The 17,555-nt window shown below is 34.9% G+C and overlaps 2 protein-coding genes across 3 annotated transcripts; both read left to right on the forward strand.

Moving 5' to 3' along the window:
* Positions 1 to 870: 870 nt before the first annotated feature.
* Positions 871 to 4,573, forward strand: LOC122831678 (cornifelin homolog). The gene is made up of 4 exons (XM_044118052.1): positions 871 to 944; positions 1,643 to 1,787; positions 1,890 to 2,026; positions 2,220 to 4,573. Exons 2-4 carry the CDS (start codon positions 1,676 to 1,678, stop codon positions 2,322 to 2,324), a joined length of 354 nt encoding a protein of 117 aa, XP_043973987.1. The 5' UTR covers positions 871 to 944; positions 1,643 to 1,675; the 3' UTR covers positions 2,325 to 4,573.
* A 519-nt stretch (positions 4,574 to 5,092) lies between these two features.
* Positions 5,093 to 16,161, forward strand: oscp1b (organic solute carrier partner 1b). 2 transcript variants are annotated; one of them, XM_044118050.1, is made up of 11 exons: positions 5,093 to 5,352; positions 5,787 to 5,828; positions 7,706 to 7,860; positions 9,047 to 9,214; positions 10,275 to 10,355; positions 10,453 to 10,556; positions 10,860 to 10,988; positions 11,401 to 11,470; positions 11,640 to 11,779; positions 11,903 to 11,966; positions 13,115 to 16,161. In XM_044118050.1, the coding sequence occupies exons 1-11, from the start codon at positions 5,241 to 5,243 to the stop codon at positions 13,232 to 13,234; spliced, it is 1,185 nt and encodes a 394-aa protein (XP_043973985.1). In that variant the 5' UTR covers positions 5,093 to 5,240; the 3' UTR covers positions 13,235 to 16,161. The 2 variants fall into 2 exon arrangements, with proteins under 2 accessions (XP_043973985.1, XP_043973986.1); XM_044118051.1 differs by lacking the exon at positions 5,787 to 5,828 and having other exon boundaries at positions 5,099 to 5,352.
* Positions 16,162 to 17,555: the final 1,394 nt, after the last annotated feature.

Consider the following 17,555-nt stretch of genomic DNA (forward strand, 5'->3'; position numbering starts at 1 on the left):
GATGGGTGGATGGATGGATGGATGGATGGATGGATGGATGGATGGATGGATGGATGGATGGATGGATGGATGGATGGATGGATGGACAGACAGCAGCAGCCTGCCTTCTGCTGCTGTTGCCTTGTAAATCCTACATCCTTAAGTAAAGGGCAACTGTGCTACTCTTCCTATTTCTTAAAGATGTTTCAACTATTATCCAAAAGGCATCTTCAGTTTTGAACATTGTTGAAAGTAACAGGCATAATTTGAAGTCAGAACAGTCACACTAACAGGGTTAATTAGGAAACTAATGGAGGACATAAGACATGTGAGTTATTAGCATACCCCCACTTTACAGAAAACTTATAAATGAGGCCATTTGAACACTTTATGTGTGATAAACAGTGTTTGATTCCTCTATTGAAAAAAGGAATTAAAAATTGAAATGAAGCCCCTCCCTCTTGCACCCCTGCAGGTAACTGCATGTCACCGATTGTACTGCATTCCTCATCAAACACCGACTGAAACCAAAACAAACACTTGCCTCAGCTGTTCTCAGGTATGTTAAAGCAGGAAGACAGGCCTGCTCAAAGTCATCGCCCTGGTTATAGACTTTCCCCCCACTGAAAAAGATTTGTTTGTCTCACTAACATCTACATCTATACTGTGTGCTCTCAACAGTTCTCACAAGTACATTCTTGTGTTCATTTACTGAACAGTGCTTTTATGGGGATAAAAGCTTCTAAATTTACAGTCTTAACTGGGCTCATCATCTAGTCAGCTGCAAAAGCCTTAGAAAAGCATCAGTTGTCGTTAACTGTCCTAGTTTGCATTCCCCACAGATCTTTGTCATCCTCAGAAAACAGCAGTTTGTTGGCAAACCAGCGTTTCACAGCTCATGCTCGTCACAGTTTCCTGTGTGGTGTGAAGCTTGTCAGTTTGATCAAACGGAGTTCAGACTTCTGGTAAGTGACATGTTCGCTCTCTCTGTCAGCAAATTAACTTAACCATTCTCTAGTGATTTAATTAAACTATTTATTCTGGGACTTGCAAATCAATTAGAGACATTTTTGTTTGGAGACTAAAACTTTCATATGTAATTTAATGTAACTTTATACATTTTTCTCTTTCTTCCTCATGGTAGTACCTCCTAATTATGGCTACGTTAAGTGTCTGGTTACAAAAGCATAGCTACTTAAACCAGGGTTAAGGTTATGCGTTCTTCTGGAGCTACTGAACATAAAATATACAACAACAACATATATTTTAAAGGTATATTTGTCATAAGAAATAGAACAACACTGGTGTTTCTAGAAGGATTGCCTGAAACTGTATGTTAAGCCTATATTAGCATAAGAAAAAGTAGCTTGACTGTATAATTGTAGAAAAAGCAAATTATTTCTTTGCACAATTGGTCAGAGCTACTCCACTGCACAGATTAGTTTCTTTGTCATTTAGAAAATATGTGAAAACGTTGTTGAAAGATTAATAAATTCTGATTCTTTTAAGACATGGCCTATGACTAACATTTGCTGTATTTTATTGAACAGTAAAATGTTTAACTGGAATTGCTTTCTACAAATAACCCAACTCTGATGATATTTAAATGTTTCGTAAGCATGTTGTGTCTTGTAATCTCTTTTTTCATCCTTCATTTTTGCAGGGTGAAATAAAACTTTCCTTTCCAGCAGTTCAAATGTCAAACCCGGTGGTCACCAATCAACCTGGTGCAGGAGGCTATGGGACGAATGTCCAGACTGGAGAGTGGAGCACTGGCTTGTGTTCCTGCTTTAGTGATTGCTTAATCTGTGAGTGCAATCAGGTCATTTATTTATGTCCTATGCATATGGTTTATAATAGTGAGAAAGATATAGTGTTGTCGGTCAAACTGTCTCAATATGTGTTCTCAGGTGCTTTTGGTTGCCTCTGTCCAATTGGTTTAAGCTGCTACACTGCAAATAAGTATGGTGAAAACTGCTGCCTGGGTTGTGTGCCAGGAGGCATGACTGCCATGAGGACTCATATGAGACTGACGTATGGCATCCAGGTACAGAATCAATTAATTCCTGTCTCATGAAGAAAGGGAGATTTCTTGCAAATATGTAGATCTTATGAAAGGCAGAGATTTCACAAACAAATGAAATACTGTGCTTTCCCTAAGATTATGAGAACTGAACTTGCATGCATTTCTTCATTCAAGTTCCTTATTGTGAATTGTACTTGTCATCATCTAACCACAGGGGACGGTGTGCAACGACGCCCTCATGACTTTTTTCTGCGGACTTTGTGAACTGTGCAGGATGGCCCGAGAAATTCGCATCAGGAATGGAGACGTTTCAATGTAACATGATGATTTTATAAGCCCTGCACTTATTGTTCAGTATAATAAGTGTAATTCCGCTCACATTAAAAAAAATTGTATATGGCATGCTTTTACTAAAAACATATTATGTGCATGTCTAAAATGATTTAAACATTTCACATCCTTGTCATGCTTGTGTAAAATTAGAGAAAGACTCAAAATGTACAAGGTATATGAATATTTTATTAAAAATCAAACTGCTTATATGGGGTTCTATTTTTTATCTGCTTCCAAAATGTCAAATGAATCCCTTAATCACAAGGAAAAAGGCTTAATGAACTGGACAACTATATTGTTTCTCCTTTAATAATTCTATATCAGGAATTTCCATCCCCTATTCTGAAATATATATGAGCAGCTTAATTTGACTTGATAGCAACACTGAAAACAATAATCAATTCTGAATTTTATTTTTTTATATTTTATAGGCAACATGAACTTGTTTTTATTCGCTTTTAGTTGCTTGTAAACCTTTCTGTTGTTCTCTTGCAGAGTGTTGATAAAGAGAAAGTTTGTCTCTGCTTGTTAGTGTGTCGACCACAGATCTGAAATAATAAATAGTTCCAATATGAAGGCAGTATGCCCTGCGACAGACTGGCGACCTGTCCAGGATGAACCCCGTCTCTCGCCCGGAATGCAGCTGGAGATAGGCACCAGCAACCCTCCTGACCACATTAGGGACAAGGGTGACCAGAAAATGGATGGATGGATGAAGGCAGTACACTGTCACCTAAATCATCTGCAGCCTGTCAATAGACTTGGGTTCAGTTAGGACGATTTGTTGATGTCCGATGATAAAACTATTTGGGCCTCTCAGATTAAGGCCTACAATGAATGGTAAACAGTGCAGAATTGTCATCTGACAGAAAAATAACTCCAGTTTGGGGCTTAGCTGCTTGTTTAAAGTATATTTTAGATCATTCTTCTTGGGGTGTTTTAAAACCATAATATCAAACACATACCATGGAAATTGGCAAGGCAGTTCTGTATAGAACTATCTCTTGCTTTGGACATTTTTATTGTATTCTCTAATCACACACATATGATTATTTTAATCACATTTTATGATCTCCAAGCTATAGTTGCACAAAAATTCAATTAATATTTTATCATATACAGAATTGGATAAAAAGGCATTTTTCACTTACAAATGTCTTACTTTTTTGTTTTTAGTCTCAGAATCATAGAACTCAATTAAATATGTCAAAATAACCAGAGCAAATTTGAAAAGCAGTGTTGAAATGATGATGCCATATAGTAAAGCTCAAATCCTTTGGTTTGTTCAGTTTAACAAAGTAAGAAAATAACTTAATTACTATCAAAGGGACATTTGATTTTTGGAGTACTTCAAACTATCCAAGTTTCTTCAAAACATCATAGTAGATAGTGATGGCTGTGGGAAGGAAAGCTATCCTGCTGTGGACTTTGTGTTGGAACTGTTCTGAAGAAGCTTGTGACTGAAGGCACTGTATTATTGCATCATAAGCCTTTCAAAAGGATGTTTGTTATTGTCCATTGCCTGCAGGAGCTTGTTGAATGGCGTGCAATATGTTGATAGAACAATAAAGGCAAACGCAGAACTGGGTAGAGAGCAAATAATTTCAAAATCAGACTCCTTATAAAAATCATCGTTAAATCAAATACTATTGTTAGTCCATTACTTAACTTGCATATAATAAATCACATCATTACAACCTGACAAATTCAGGCAGAAGAACTAGACATTTCCAAATCTAAGGTTTCCACAACATAAAACCTTTGAAATCAGCACTTCTAGTAGGCAATCTACTTTAGAACATTGAAAACACTTTCAGTGACTGTTTACGGTAGATTTTGTCACAGTAAACAAGGAGGTCATATGGAGCTTGCTCATATGGAGCAAGCTCCAAATGACTTCCAAATGGCACAAGTTCAGCAGATGAACTGAACTTGTTTATGTTTTAATGCTGACAATCTCGTTTTAGTTCTGGCTTTATTGGATCTTCATATGCCATGTCCCCCAGGTTTGTAGTTTCTTTGTTAGCAGCAGCTTTCTCTTTACCAGGTTTGAATGCCCGGCAAAGTTTATTCATGTCTACAGATTTTACCATCTGAGCTGAAGGTCATTGCAGGAATTTAGGAGTTACCAGTAGAAATGCACTCTGAGGCATTCAAAGCTTGAAACATAGTTTAAAACCCAACCCTGATGTAAACTTCTTTACAAGCCTTTCATTAAAATATCTGGTGCAGTTTTTGGTCTTTATTGTGATGTTTGTTCACTGATGTTCTCTCATAAACCTCAAGGCTTTCAGAGAGATGTTGTATTCATACTGAGATTAAATCCCACACAGATGGGCTCTATTTAATGATTAGGCTAGACCTGGAAGCAATTGGCTTCACAAGATTTTGTTTAGAAATTCAAGAGTAAAGGGGGCTCAAAAGAAACAAATGCCTCACTTTGCAGACTTTTATTTGTGACATTTACTATGTACTACACAATTACATAATGTTCAGTACTTGGTTGATAAGATAAAAATACAACGTATGTGGTTTGTAAAGTAACGTGTCTGTATTTAATTTTTGGAAACGCATTCAGTTGAGTTTATTTGATATTTTGAAAAGCACCATAAGTGAATGCATGTACATTATTTTGTAATATCATAATTCCTTCTACTATAAGCAAAAGGTGTGCTGACATTTCTTTCCCACTAAACTCGCATCAAAAATATTTTTTTTCCCCTTTTAGTTCAACGAGGGTCTTACGCATACGCGCTTTCGTCACTGCTCTGTGATAGGCTCTTTTGTTCGTGGCCTGGCAACCAGAAGCGGCTTTACCAAACACTGAGACCCCTTCATAGCAACTAGTTAGAGGTGTCCTGAAATTAGCTTGATAGGAAGATTCAAGTCGTCAAATTCAAACATGTCTACGAGGACTCTACCGCTGCTCTTTATCAACCTCGGCGGAGAAATGCTGTACATCCTGGACCAGCGGCTTCGAGCTCAGAATATACCCGCTGACAAAGCTAAGAAAGGTAGAGAGCTTAGCAGCTATTCAGCTAACAACACAAATGTCACTATGCTCCAATAAAACGCAGATGATGCAGTAAGAAGAGGTCATTTGCCTGTTCATCAAATGGTCACTGTGCCTTTAAATTGAGGTGATATATATGTATATATATATGTATATATATATATATATATATATATATATATATATATATATATATATATATATATATATATAGTCAGACAGTGAGCAGTTATAGGATCAAATAGTTGGATTAGTTTGCTCCCCCTTAAAGCAACTTTTAAGAAGAGGGGGTTAAGAACAGATTCTACTGTCTTCTGTTGCCTATAACTAAATGCTGTTACATAACATCAGCGAAATTATACTTCATTAGAGATAATTGAAATTCTATTTTTAAAATCATAAAGTTTTTAATGCATTCTCTCTTGATTCATAAAGTTTCCACTGTACCTGCCTGGATAGAGGAAGACAGAAAGAGAGGTATTCAGTGTAAACATGCACTTCTGCATTAGATGCTCTGCTCTGCTTTGGCCTAGCTGGTCTATATGCGCTGTTTAAACTATAGAGTATGACGAACAATAAATGTGCATCATGATAATTCAAAATATCATCAAAAATGGATTTATTTCAGTTGTTAGACTCAGAAATGGGAACTTGTTCATTACACACAGTGATGTTTTTCAAATTTTCAGAAAAACAGATTTAAAATCGATAAAAGGAAACACTTGAATTGAATCACACTGTGTGTAAAGAATCTATAGAAGAGCTTCAGTTTTTGAATTAAATTACAGAAATAGATTATTGTCTCATTTATATTGTAATTTATTAAATGCACCTATATTGGAGACTTGAAAAAGAAATTGTTCAGAAATTCCCAATGATTATTAGTCGCATAAGTGGCTGAGTCACTCAAATTGCATGCTTTGTACAAACTTAACATTATATGAGCTTGCGATGTGTAGCTAAAATAAGTGTTTTATCCTATTACTGTATTTTAAAGTGTTTATAAGTTACAAAGTTCCATGTTGACTTTTAGATTGCAATGTACTACATCTAAGAATGTATTTATTTAATCCAAAAACTACTCCTTTTGCTTTCTACGGATGTCGTGGTGGTTGTGTCTTCCTTTGTTTTCAGCAGGACAAGGCATGGGCTTATATCAGATTCTCATGAAGACCTTGATTAATAATTCCACAGTATCTAAATATTTACACAAAACTAAACTGTTCAATAGAATATAATTTGTTTATCACTGTAGAAATGTACAATGAGATTAAAGTCAGCTCCAACAGTGGAAACAATGTAGGAAATGTGTACAATACAATATAGTGATATTTACATTATTTACAATTATAAATCAGTTATATGCATATACATATAAGCAAAGTATAATTAGTGGATGTGAGCATTCAGGGTGTTAATTGCTTTTGATAAATTCATAAATCGTTTAACATAGCAGTTATTCCTACTAATGTTAAAACAACATAACATTGAGACAGTTGTTGAAATCCTATTTCAATCATCATTTCGATTTTTTTATGTCCATAAATTTAAATAAATGTATAGATCTAGACATCGACTTATCACTAGTGCTTACTGCGCAGAAAATTATACCTTTTTTCATCTCTTCATGTAGTAACAGAAGTTTAACAAACAGATATCATCTGCTCAGCCAAGCAGCCTGCTGTCATGTGCGTAACAGATTGCAGCTCACCACCAAATGTTTCAAAACAACTTTTCTGCAATAAGTGTGATGGGGGCTGCTGCTTTAGTTTCACCCCATAAATGTCTGTGCTTTACATGATCAGTCACAATTCCAACTAGCCAAATCTGTCTTTGTTGTAAGTGAGGGAAGACAGTTGGGTGCTTTTGTTTCCAACTTACCAGCATAGTGGAGGTTTTTCACTCCTTTACCTAATGCTCCATGCAGTCAGTGTTTGTTATCCCAGCACCTTCTGTGATGTGTCATTAAAAGCACTTCAAGCCACTGCATTAATATGATTTGAAAAATTTAAGCTATTTGGAAACTTTAACTTTTTACTTTTACCTGAAAAATTTTAAGACAGTTTTTCTAATAGTGGACAAGCCAGCAGATTAACCGCAACATCAGGCCTTGCAGGGCTGTGAGGGGGAAAAAGAGCTAAAATCAAACACAACGTAACAACACACATGCGCTATACCACTTATCAAACATAGTTATAATGCTTTCTTAGGTCCTGCTTGATAAAATCATATCGACCAACCTTTAGCTTAGCGTGCAAAAAAATGCCTGCTTCTCAGCTTCCACTGTTGAAAGTTCTTTCCAAAAATGTGTTTTTACTGTTTGAACTTTCTGTTGTATTTCTTTGCCTGATCAGTTATGAATGACATCATCACCACCATGTTCAACAAAAAGTTTCTGGAAGAGCTTTTTAAGCCACAGGAGCTTTATTCCAAGAAGGCTCTACGAACTGTGTTCGACAGGCTGGCCCATGCATCCATAATGAGACTCAATCAAGCTAGCATGGACAAGGTAATACTTCCCTGTATGGTTATGTTTATTCACGCATGACTTTGAAATTAATCATATTAATCTAATTTACAATAATGGTAACATGTAGTGCCTAATACTCATGCACCTTGAACCTTCCTACATGTTTTTACTTTACATCTACAAACCATAACATATTTTATTGTGAATTTATATGATAAATCAAATTGAATTAGATCATGATCATGATTTGGAAGAAAAATGATCAATGGTTTCCAGGCTTATCCGAGATGTTTCGCAGGTAAAAGTCTAAAAGGTCTGATGTGCATTAATATTCCAACCCATTTACTCTTAAGTCCTTTAGATTCTCAGTTTACAAACATCTGTTCATCAAATGTTTGTTAGAACACATTAATTAACAAAATGACGTGCAAAAGCATGATAACTCAGTATTTTCATACTCTGTTGCAACAAACCTAAATGTATTTTCTTAGACTTTTTCTACCAAAATATAAGTCCTTTGCATCTAATTGCCTTTGAAAGTTCAGAGCCAAATTGTGTGTAAGTTATTCTCCAAATAATTACAGCTGTTGAGGCATTTAGAGATTTGTTAGAGAAAATTGCTGAGCCAACAGCATCCTGGTGACAAAGGAAAGCATTTCACAGGTCAGGAAAAGTTGAGACGTTTCAGTTGAGGTTAGGTTTCAAAGCAGCATCCCAATATTTAAACATTTCACACATAGTGGGTTGTTTAAATATTGGGATTTCAACGCTTGATCTGAAATGGAAAAAGAATGTCACAACTGCAAACCCACCAAGACATAACTGCCCTCCTAAAACGAGAAGCCAAACGAGGAGTGTGTTAATTAAAGGAGTTTTTTTCCCATCGGACAGAATCGCTGGACAGAGGGTTTGGGTTATGTTTTAGCTATTTATTTGTAATATATTTTTGAAATTTTATAATTTTCATCTCGCTTCACCTAAAAACCCAGTAAAATTCCATTTAACTATATTGTTGCAATATGAAAAAGTTCAGGGACGGTGAATACTATGCATCACATCATCATCGGATTAAAACTCCAGTCAGACATTTATGCTAGAGTACTACTGTTGTATTTGTATTTTATTGGCTAGACTAGACTGAATTGCATGACTAATATGTGGCTCCCTCTGCTGTTTATTATGCAAAAACAGAGGAGACGGTGATGTCCTATGTTCTCCTCCACAGCTCTATGACCTGATGACAATGGCTTTCAAATACCAGGTTCTTCTCTGTCCCCGACCAAAGGACATCCTGCTTGTCTCCTTCAACCACATGGATGCGATCAAAGACTTTGTGAAAGATACTCCTAGCATCTTGAGCCAGGTCGATGAAACTTACCAGCAACTCATAGAGGTACAGGAGATGAGTGTGCCACAAATGGAATATTAATTATTATTAAAAAGATATAACAATATAACAGATAAAGTACTGGATATCTTCTACTGGCCAGCAGATTTAGCTCTTTAGCATGAACTGAAATTAATCTCACAGAGCTTGTCATGCATTAAGGTTGACTGCTTCTCCTAATGCAGGATTTTAAAAACTCTGCAATGCAGTTATATGGCTAACAAAATGTGGTCCTTCAAATAATAGAAACCATAATTTATACAAAGCTTTATATTAGAATACTGGCTATAAGACATAATTAGATGAAAAAAGGATACCATAGTAACAAAAAGGGCTTTCTGTTTTGGCCTTTTAATTTAAAGCACGGGAAAGAGATTTTAGCTGTGGACTGGAGATTTATATGTGTTTTGCAAATGTTTATATTGTTAAAAGAAGTATCTAAATTTTTTAAATAGGAAAAATATACATACAAATATATACAGTTAAAAGCAGATGTTTTTGTATGAAAAGATATATAATTTAGTTTTCACTGTCTTAGCTATAACTCCAAAACCAAGATAAAAAGCCAGATTGCAGTTTGCAAGTGAACTTGGGAACAAATACCAAATTAATTAAACAGTTCTTCTGATTTATTTTTAAACTAAAATGTACCCATAGTAACAACTATTATATTTGGTGGAAATAGAGGAGCTTTAAGGGCTGAGAATTGCAAGCCTCCTTTGCAGTAAAGGGAAAGCAGCATCCTGTTACATGGGTGTTTTGCTGCTGAATGGACTGGTGCATTTCACAAAATACATAAAATCACATGGAAAAGACACGTGAAAATATTGAAGCAATATCTGGAGACATCTGGGATGAAGTTAACAAAAACTAGCCTAAGTGTACCACCAGAATAGGTACAAAATGTCTTAAAAATAATTACCATAAACCAATATTTTTGGTTCTAAGCCCTGATCTCTCAGTGCCATTTAAAATTTATCTGAATAGTTGAAAAACCTCAGTTTGACAAATATTTTTATTATGTATAATTCTTCAAAAATGATTGCATGTATTCTTTTCTTTTCAGATGTATACACCCTTATCTAATGGTGAATTCCAACTGATTAGACAAACCCTTCTCATTTTCTTCCAAGACATGCATATTAGGGTAATTCTTTTTTCATGTTTTCTAAATCTTAGACACTTGTTTAGAGTAATTTTTGAGACATTTTCGCTACATGTTCTGCTGCTGTGTTTTTTGCTAGGTGTCTATTTTTCTAAAGGACAAAGTGCAGAACTCAAATGGCCGCTTTGTGCTTCCTACTAATGGTCCTGTGCCTCGTGGGACCCAAATTCCTGGTTTGATTAGGTGCTAAAGTACATTTATTTTATCTTTGTGTTGTCTTTATTAACCAAACACTATAATCCAATGGTAATTATCCATATTCATATGTAGCATGATTGTTTTGGGTCTAATATCTGAAGGACTGTTTTTGTGATTTATTAATGTTAAATACTATTGTAATTTTTAGTTTTTCTAATACTTAACAAAGATGACATGCAAAATCAAAATCTACTTTTGATTTTGTCAGAGGAAGAAAATCTGTATTTTTTTTTTTTAAATCTAAAGGCCTTCTTGCTAATGTTTATATGTTTTCTATCTTATTTTCAGGATTTTTAGCTGTTCTGGCGAAGAGTTGACCAGACTACAGTTCAGTAATGGAGGGAACTATAGTTCTGCATTACGGGAAGGATCTTTTGAAATGTTTGGCAATAGAGTCACAAAGCTTGGGACAAACATGTAAGATCCTTTATTTTCAAGTTAATGATGTAGAAGAAACATTGAGCTGTATTGCAGGTGAAGATAATTACTTAAAATTTAGAGCCTCCTAATTTCCAGTTTTCCTTGAGATTTTGTCTATATTTTTTTTGGAAGCAGTTCAAGTATGAGCATTTTTTTTATGATGCTTATTTCCATAGTGTGATTTTACTTTAGACAGCATCTACATTCTGCTGGTACATTTGTTTCTAACCCAAGTCTCTTAAAATTTGATCAATTAAATGTACAAATTTATTTTAAATTTAAGTTTAGTTGGGTCAGTTCCTGCTTTTGGAAATAAAAGATTTGGGAGTTGTTTTACTCACTTGTATGCTCTGTTATAAACATGCATGGATTTGTGCGTAAATGATCTCATTTTCTTGTTTTCGTTCAGGTACAGTGTAAGTCGCCCTGTTGAAACACATATGTCTGGCACATCTAAAAGTTCTGCTCAGCACACAAAGGTTAAATGTTGTTTTTTGTTAACATTGAAATAGTTTAAATAACTTGTGGCAGATGTTGTCTCTATGCAATGTTTAGAGTACATACATCATGTGGTTGAAAGTTTTCTTGTATTATGCTTACTATCAGCAAGGGGTATACTGAAATGAGAAAACTATTGTGTGTCTACAGGTCAATGCTGCCCCAAACCCTCTGGCCAAAGAGGAACTGAATATGTTGGCCAGATTAATGGGAGGTCTAGAAGTCCAGAAACCAGGAAGCACAGACACTGGTTTTCGGGTGAATCTCTTTGCCACGGATGAAGAAGAAGAGTTAGTGTCCCATTAGGCGTTTCACAGAATTAAGTTCAACTGTTTTTTTCTGCCTGAAGCAAACAAGCAAAAAAAGATTTAACCTGTTAAAAAAACATACTATTTATGTCATCTTTCTAACAGAGAAGCATTAATATCAAGACCCAATGAGCTTTCATATGGAGTCATAAGCATCCAAGCAACAAAGGTAAATAACTCATCTGTCTACACTAATTACTTCTGTAGAGAAGAATCTGTCCAGTACTATACTCTGCAACACATTTTATGGCAGACAAAGAATATTTTGTCTGAGTGACAGCACAGGGCAGTTTGTATTAGTCATCAGTAAATGAAGTCGCCATAAAAAGAACATACATTATGCTTTGTGTGCTTTTTACCTTGTGCTTCAGCTGTTGAATTCATAATTGTCAGCATGAGCAGAGATTTAAAATCTTAGATTTAAGAGGCCAAATATAACAGAACACTTTGCCTGTTGGTCTAAAGCTTAAGTCAACGTCATACAATATTTGACTGCATAATAAAATGCACTCAAATAAGGGCTAATTTTCCTTTCACTTGACTTAAGCATAAGGGAAATTAGCCAAAGTTTCTATAATGCTTTAGAACTTGAAATCTGGAGAGTGCTTTTTCCTTAAGCCTGATGTACTTTAATAAAATACAGTTTTGGAGTTAATTTAGCTTACATGCTAAATGCTATATGTGGCATCATTCTGAAAGCCCGGTTGTTATGAAGGGACATGAGTAGAGCTAAATACAGGGCAATAGTAGAAGAACTAGTTGAAGGCTACACAAGACCTAGTGGAGGGGATGAAGTTCACTTTCTGGCTCTCCGTAAAGTGAACCTAAGCATAACTCCCATAAGTCTTAGTCTTAGAAAGTCAAATCTCATTCATTTGTTAGAGTGACTCAGTCAAAATTTAGACCTAAATCCAATTGAGAATATATGTCAAGGCACTTTTCAGAGCACTCTGGCTGATCCTGAGCTAAATTGCAAAGAAGAATAAATCTTGTTTGGTTTTTTTTAGTTTTCCTTTTTCCCCTCTTTTTTTCAACCCAACTTGACTCAAGGAATAAAAGCTACACCCACCCCAACATTTTCACAGCTCCCAGAACACACAAAACATTAGACACCAAGGTTATATCTGGGTATGGGTATGAATACTCTAACTAGACACTTTAAGCCCTCTTTTACCCCTGATAAGCAGACAGAATGATTGGACTAAAGTTAACGATCGGGGACGTGAAGCTTTGCCCGTTTAACAGGATTTGCTGCTTTAGGATTCCCTGTGATTAGAACTCCAACATAATGACTGGCAGATTACTGTGTCTTTTCAGGATCAACAGGCCAATGCAGAACTGACCAAGATTATGGGAGAGTTCACAGAGTCTGGTGATCCATCTTCAAGTGCCAGCAGCAAAGGAGAGGACCTTTTGGCCTTGATGGACGGCTTGTGATGTAATCACCTAGACAGAAATCCCCAAAGCAATGAGAAGAGTCCACACTCCTGAAGATCAACCTGCACTGTGGTAATAACGTGCAAATATCCAGCAGCAAGCTCACAGTCAGCCAGAAGACTTCGTTCTTGTGGTGTCTTAAAGATGTGCATGGGAGCAAGAACTCCAATTGGTCATCAGCAGATGTTTTTTTGCTGTTTAAAACAAAGAATGAAAGGAAACCAGCAGTAAAGTCGACTAGTAAGTTTTCTGTAAAACAGAAGGGTTAAACATTTCCCCCTGAAAGTACAGTAGATGTGTAACAATATGTTGAACATGTGCATGTGGTAATAGCATCTGTTTTACTATCAGTACACTTTCCTTTCATTTCACACAATTTAATTTAATTCTAGATGTCAGCAGCTCATATAAGTTTATCACATTGTTGCTGATTTTGGAGCTAATAGCTCAAAATTTCTTGATTGTTTTTATTTTATGCTGGTTTGAAGTTTACATACACAAGTGTTGTAATACTTTTACTCCATTTATGATTTGAGCTGTTCTTTTTTCCAGAATGGACTGATAATACTACATACAACTTCAGTGACTCTAAATATAAAGTTTGTGCACAATTCAGAATTTCTTGTCATCACACATAGAGCTCCACACACCGCTAAGGAACATTAATTCAAATATTAGTTGGGGGGGTTGGTCAATTTTAGCCTCTGTGCTTTACTTTGACCCTATTTGGATTAGAGAAAATCCACATGCAAAATCATCTCATTTGTAAAATCATTGAAATTGTTTGTATAGTCACGCCACCCTGAAAAAGAAATAGTTCAAGTCCCATTTGACTTTTACAACTGTAAAAAAGCTTTTCACGTTACACATTGATGTAAATTTATCTTTAGATGCAGCTCAACAATTTGCTTCTTGGTGGCTATCTTGTTTTAATACAGAGCAATGCAATACAAGAAACAGACTAAGATGTACATATTTTTATGGAGAACTATTGCATTAATTAATGTAACTTTTCTGTGTGGAATTGCTGCATTTCATAAGTTATTAAATGTGCAGTTTATTATTTTAAATAAATTGATGAAAACATCACCAGCATGAAAGTTGACACAATACATATATACCTGTAATGCAGGTGCATCTTAATAAATTAAAATCTAAAGAGTTAATTTCATTTTTTTAAGTCATCACCTACTTAATAAAACTTTATTAATACACAGTGAAATATCTCAAGGGTTTATTTCTTCAAAGTGAGAATTATGACTTGTTGCTAATCAAAACCCAAAATTCAGTTTCACAAAATCAAATTCGGAATATTACAAAGCGCTCATAAAAAAACAACTGAGTTTTAGTATGAAAATGCTTTTATGCCCCTATTATCATTAGGAATGTGTATACTGTATAACACAAGGACATTTTCTTTTACAGTTGAATTACACCTCTGTGTTAGAAACTGTATTCACTAGTGTTACGCTATATTCAGATTTTCTGATAAACTTGTTTGAGGTTTTCAATAATTAAGCCGTAATGATCAAGATGACCAGAAATAAACTCTCAAAATGTATCACTGTGTGTAATAAGGCTGAAAAAAGTTACCTTTTGTGAGTTTTACTACTGAAATATATTCACTTTTTGATCATATCATTTATTGAAAGGCATATAAAATTGCCTTTCGATGACTTTGTCAAAGGAGCATGTTGAAAATTAAATCTAACACTAGAGGGTGCTGTCGGAATTTTTTTAAGATTAAGCAAGCACATTTTTATTCAGTGCCACAGACTTCTGCATTGTACCACTACCAACAATTTTTTTGGGTCGAGGTGACACGTTATGATTGATCTTGCTTAGCCCAGTTTAACTTTTTTACTGGGCTACTCATTATCCAATTTAATTTACTTTATAAATTACTTTTCTTCTTGTGAAATTGAATAATTTTCCACAAAATGTGAAATTCAGTGCAATAAGAAAAATTGATTTGTTATTTTCTGCTCACTTCTTTATGTCAAATCAGATCATTAAAGCCAACGTCCCTTACTTTAATCCACAGTGATGCACTTACCTTTAACTAACTAACAGAGATGATTTGCTTGTGTGTTTGTGTTTGATTCGCCTGCAGACGAGTCAAAGTGAGACTGTCTGCACTCCCCCAGTCAGCCACCCTCACACATGAACTCAGTGCATTCCAGGGCGGCAAACATGCTGAGACATTTCTCTGAATTGATCTGGGGGGAGGAGGTTTCTGTTGAGGTTTTCCCAATGAGATCCCAATGTAAAAAACAAAAAACCTCAAGACCCTGATGACACATCCTACCTACAAAACAAACAGAAACCACAGCTTTCATAAGTCATTCTGAAAGGCTAAGTCTTTTTAATTTTTTTTAGATAGTTAAACTGCTTTCCATACAATCAATTATACATTTTAATGTGTGTGCACTCAGTCATTTAATTTATTTTATTTAATTTTGTTAACATGGTAGAGGTTTCTCTCTTAGTCTGTGCATTGTAGTTCTGATTCAGTTTCCTCTTTAAAGGTTGTGGGCAGGACACTGTAAAGCCACAGCCTGACGTGTTTCATGTGGCTGGGGGTAGATTGCTCTGCTGAGTCAAGGCAGGAAGACTGGTGCAACTCAAATGTGGCGCTGCCATTTAACTTGCTCTCTCCTTGTCTGTCGCATCTGCCCACTGGTTGGAAACTGCTACCAGTGGGTGGAATATCAGATTAATCAGTAAGTCTAATTTAAGAGGATAGGTGGGCTCTGCAAAATGTCAGCCACTCAACTGCAGGCTTGCAGAGTAAAGGAACTTTGTAGAGCACTCAGCTGTGAATATTTTGTTGAAAGATTGCATTTTGAACACATGAATTACACTGAGGTAATTTTTTTTCTGCATTGTAAATATATTTTGTATATAACTGATAAAGAAGTGACTAAACACAATAATATAGTTTCACTGACTCATATGGGTGTCCTACATTAAGAATTTTGCTGTTGATGCCTCATTTAAATTCAATAATATTCTCAGTATTGTATCTAAATTTGTTGTTTAGACATCCATAATTTAGGTTAATTGTGTTATTTATCTAAATAGCACAATTATTTCACTAGGGAAGGAACATGGAGGACTGGAGGTGCACTAGGGGAAGTGCCTGGATCCTTGAATCAGAGTTTTCCAGCAATTTCTCATAGACTAATATTACTATGTATTTTATTAAATTTTTTTAATAATTTAAGCAAATTGCTTAATTATCTGATCTGATAGGAAAATCAAAAAGAAATCAACCAAAATATTGAAAAAACAATGGACAACCTCCACAACTGTTCTTGGATACAATTTCCATGCGAATAATGACCCATTATTCTGTTAAAATTAGTATGCGTACCTACAAAGATCATAGGAAATTGCAGCCAATCATTTCACTGAGAATGGAAACAATTTCTTTATGCTACAATGAACAGTGAATACTAACCCTAAAACAAACTCAAAAGACCTCAGAAAAATGCCGGTAAGAGAGGCCATTCAGCAATGTAAAGGCCATTATTCCAAAAGCACTCTAGAGAAAATAATTGCTTTTTTGAATACATGTTCTGGCTTTTGATTAGATTAAAACAGAAATGTTTGGCCAAATTACTCTCATTACAACAGTAGACATTTCACATTGTAAACTTAGAGTAAATGATCCAAAGATAATAAAGAATTTTTGTCCAAGTTCCACCAATACTGGAAATCCTGTTATGGTTTGTTATGTTGTGTCATACCAGGATAGTAAGTAGCCCCCAACTACTAGAAGACTCACCTAAACTTGCAGTTTATGTGATATCTTCAGGGTTTTTCTTTTGTGGAGAAAAGTGGTATAATAATAATAATAATAATAATAATAATAATAATAATAATAATAATAATAATAATAATAACAATCAAAAAGCATGTGCTTTTGAAGCACAGAAAAACTTCCTTCAAATGTTGAGGATTAAGAGAGTGTATTTGTTTTTATTTTATTTCAGTTATCTAATTTGAAAAATATATATATACATATTTGAGAATACACTCAAATATTTTATCCATAAACAATGCTACTGTACTTTTATGTAATAGATACAAGATAATTATTGACTTTAATTGTTCGAAATAAGCATTTGAATGCTGTGTTTATTTTGGTATTAAAATTTAAAGAAATTACCAAACAGTGTAATAGTTTTTACCAACAAATACATGTTGTCAAAAAAAAAAAAAAAAAAATAAAAACTAGGTGATAAGGATTTTCTCTGCAAGATTTAGTAAAGAGTCTTAAAAAGTGACTTGAAGTAAAGAAAAATCCCCTGATTCT

This window comes from Gambusia affinis, linkage group LG05 (genome assembly GCF_019740435.1).
Source record: "Gambusia affinis linkage group LG05, SWU_Gaff_1.0, whole genome shotgun sequence".
Taxonomy (NCBI): Eukaryota; Metazoa; Chordata; class Actinopteri; order Cyprinodontiformes; family Poeciliidae; genus Gambusia; species Gambusia affinis.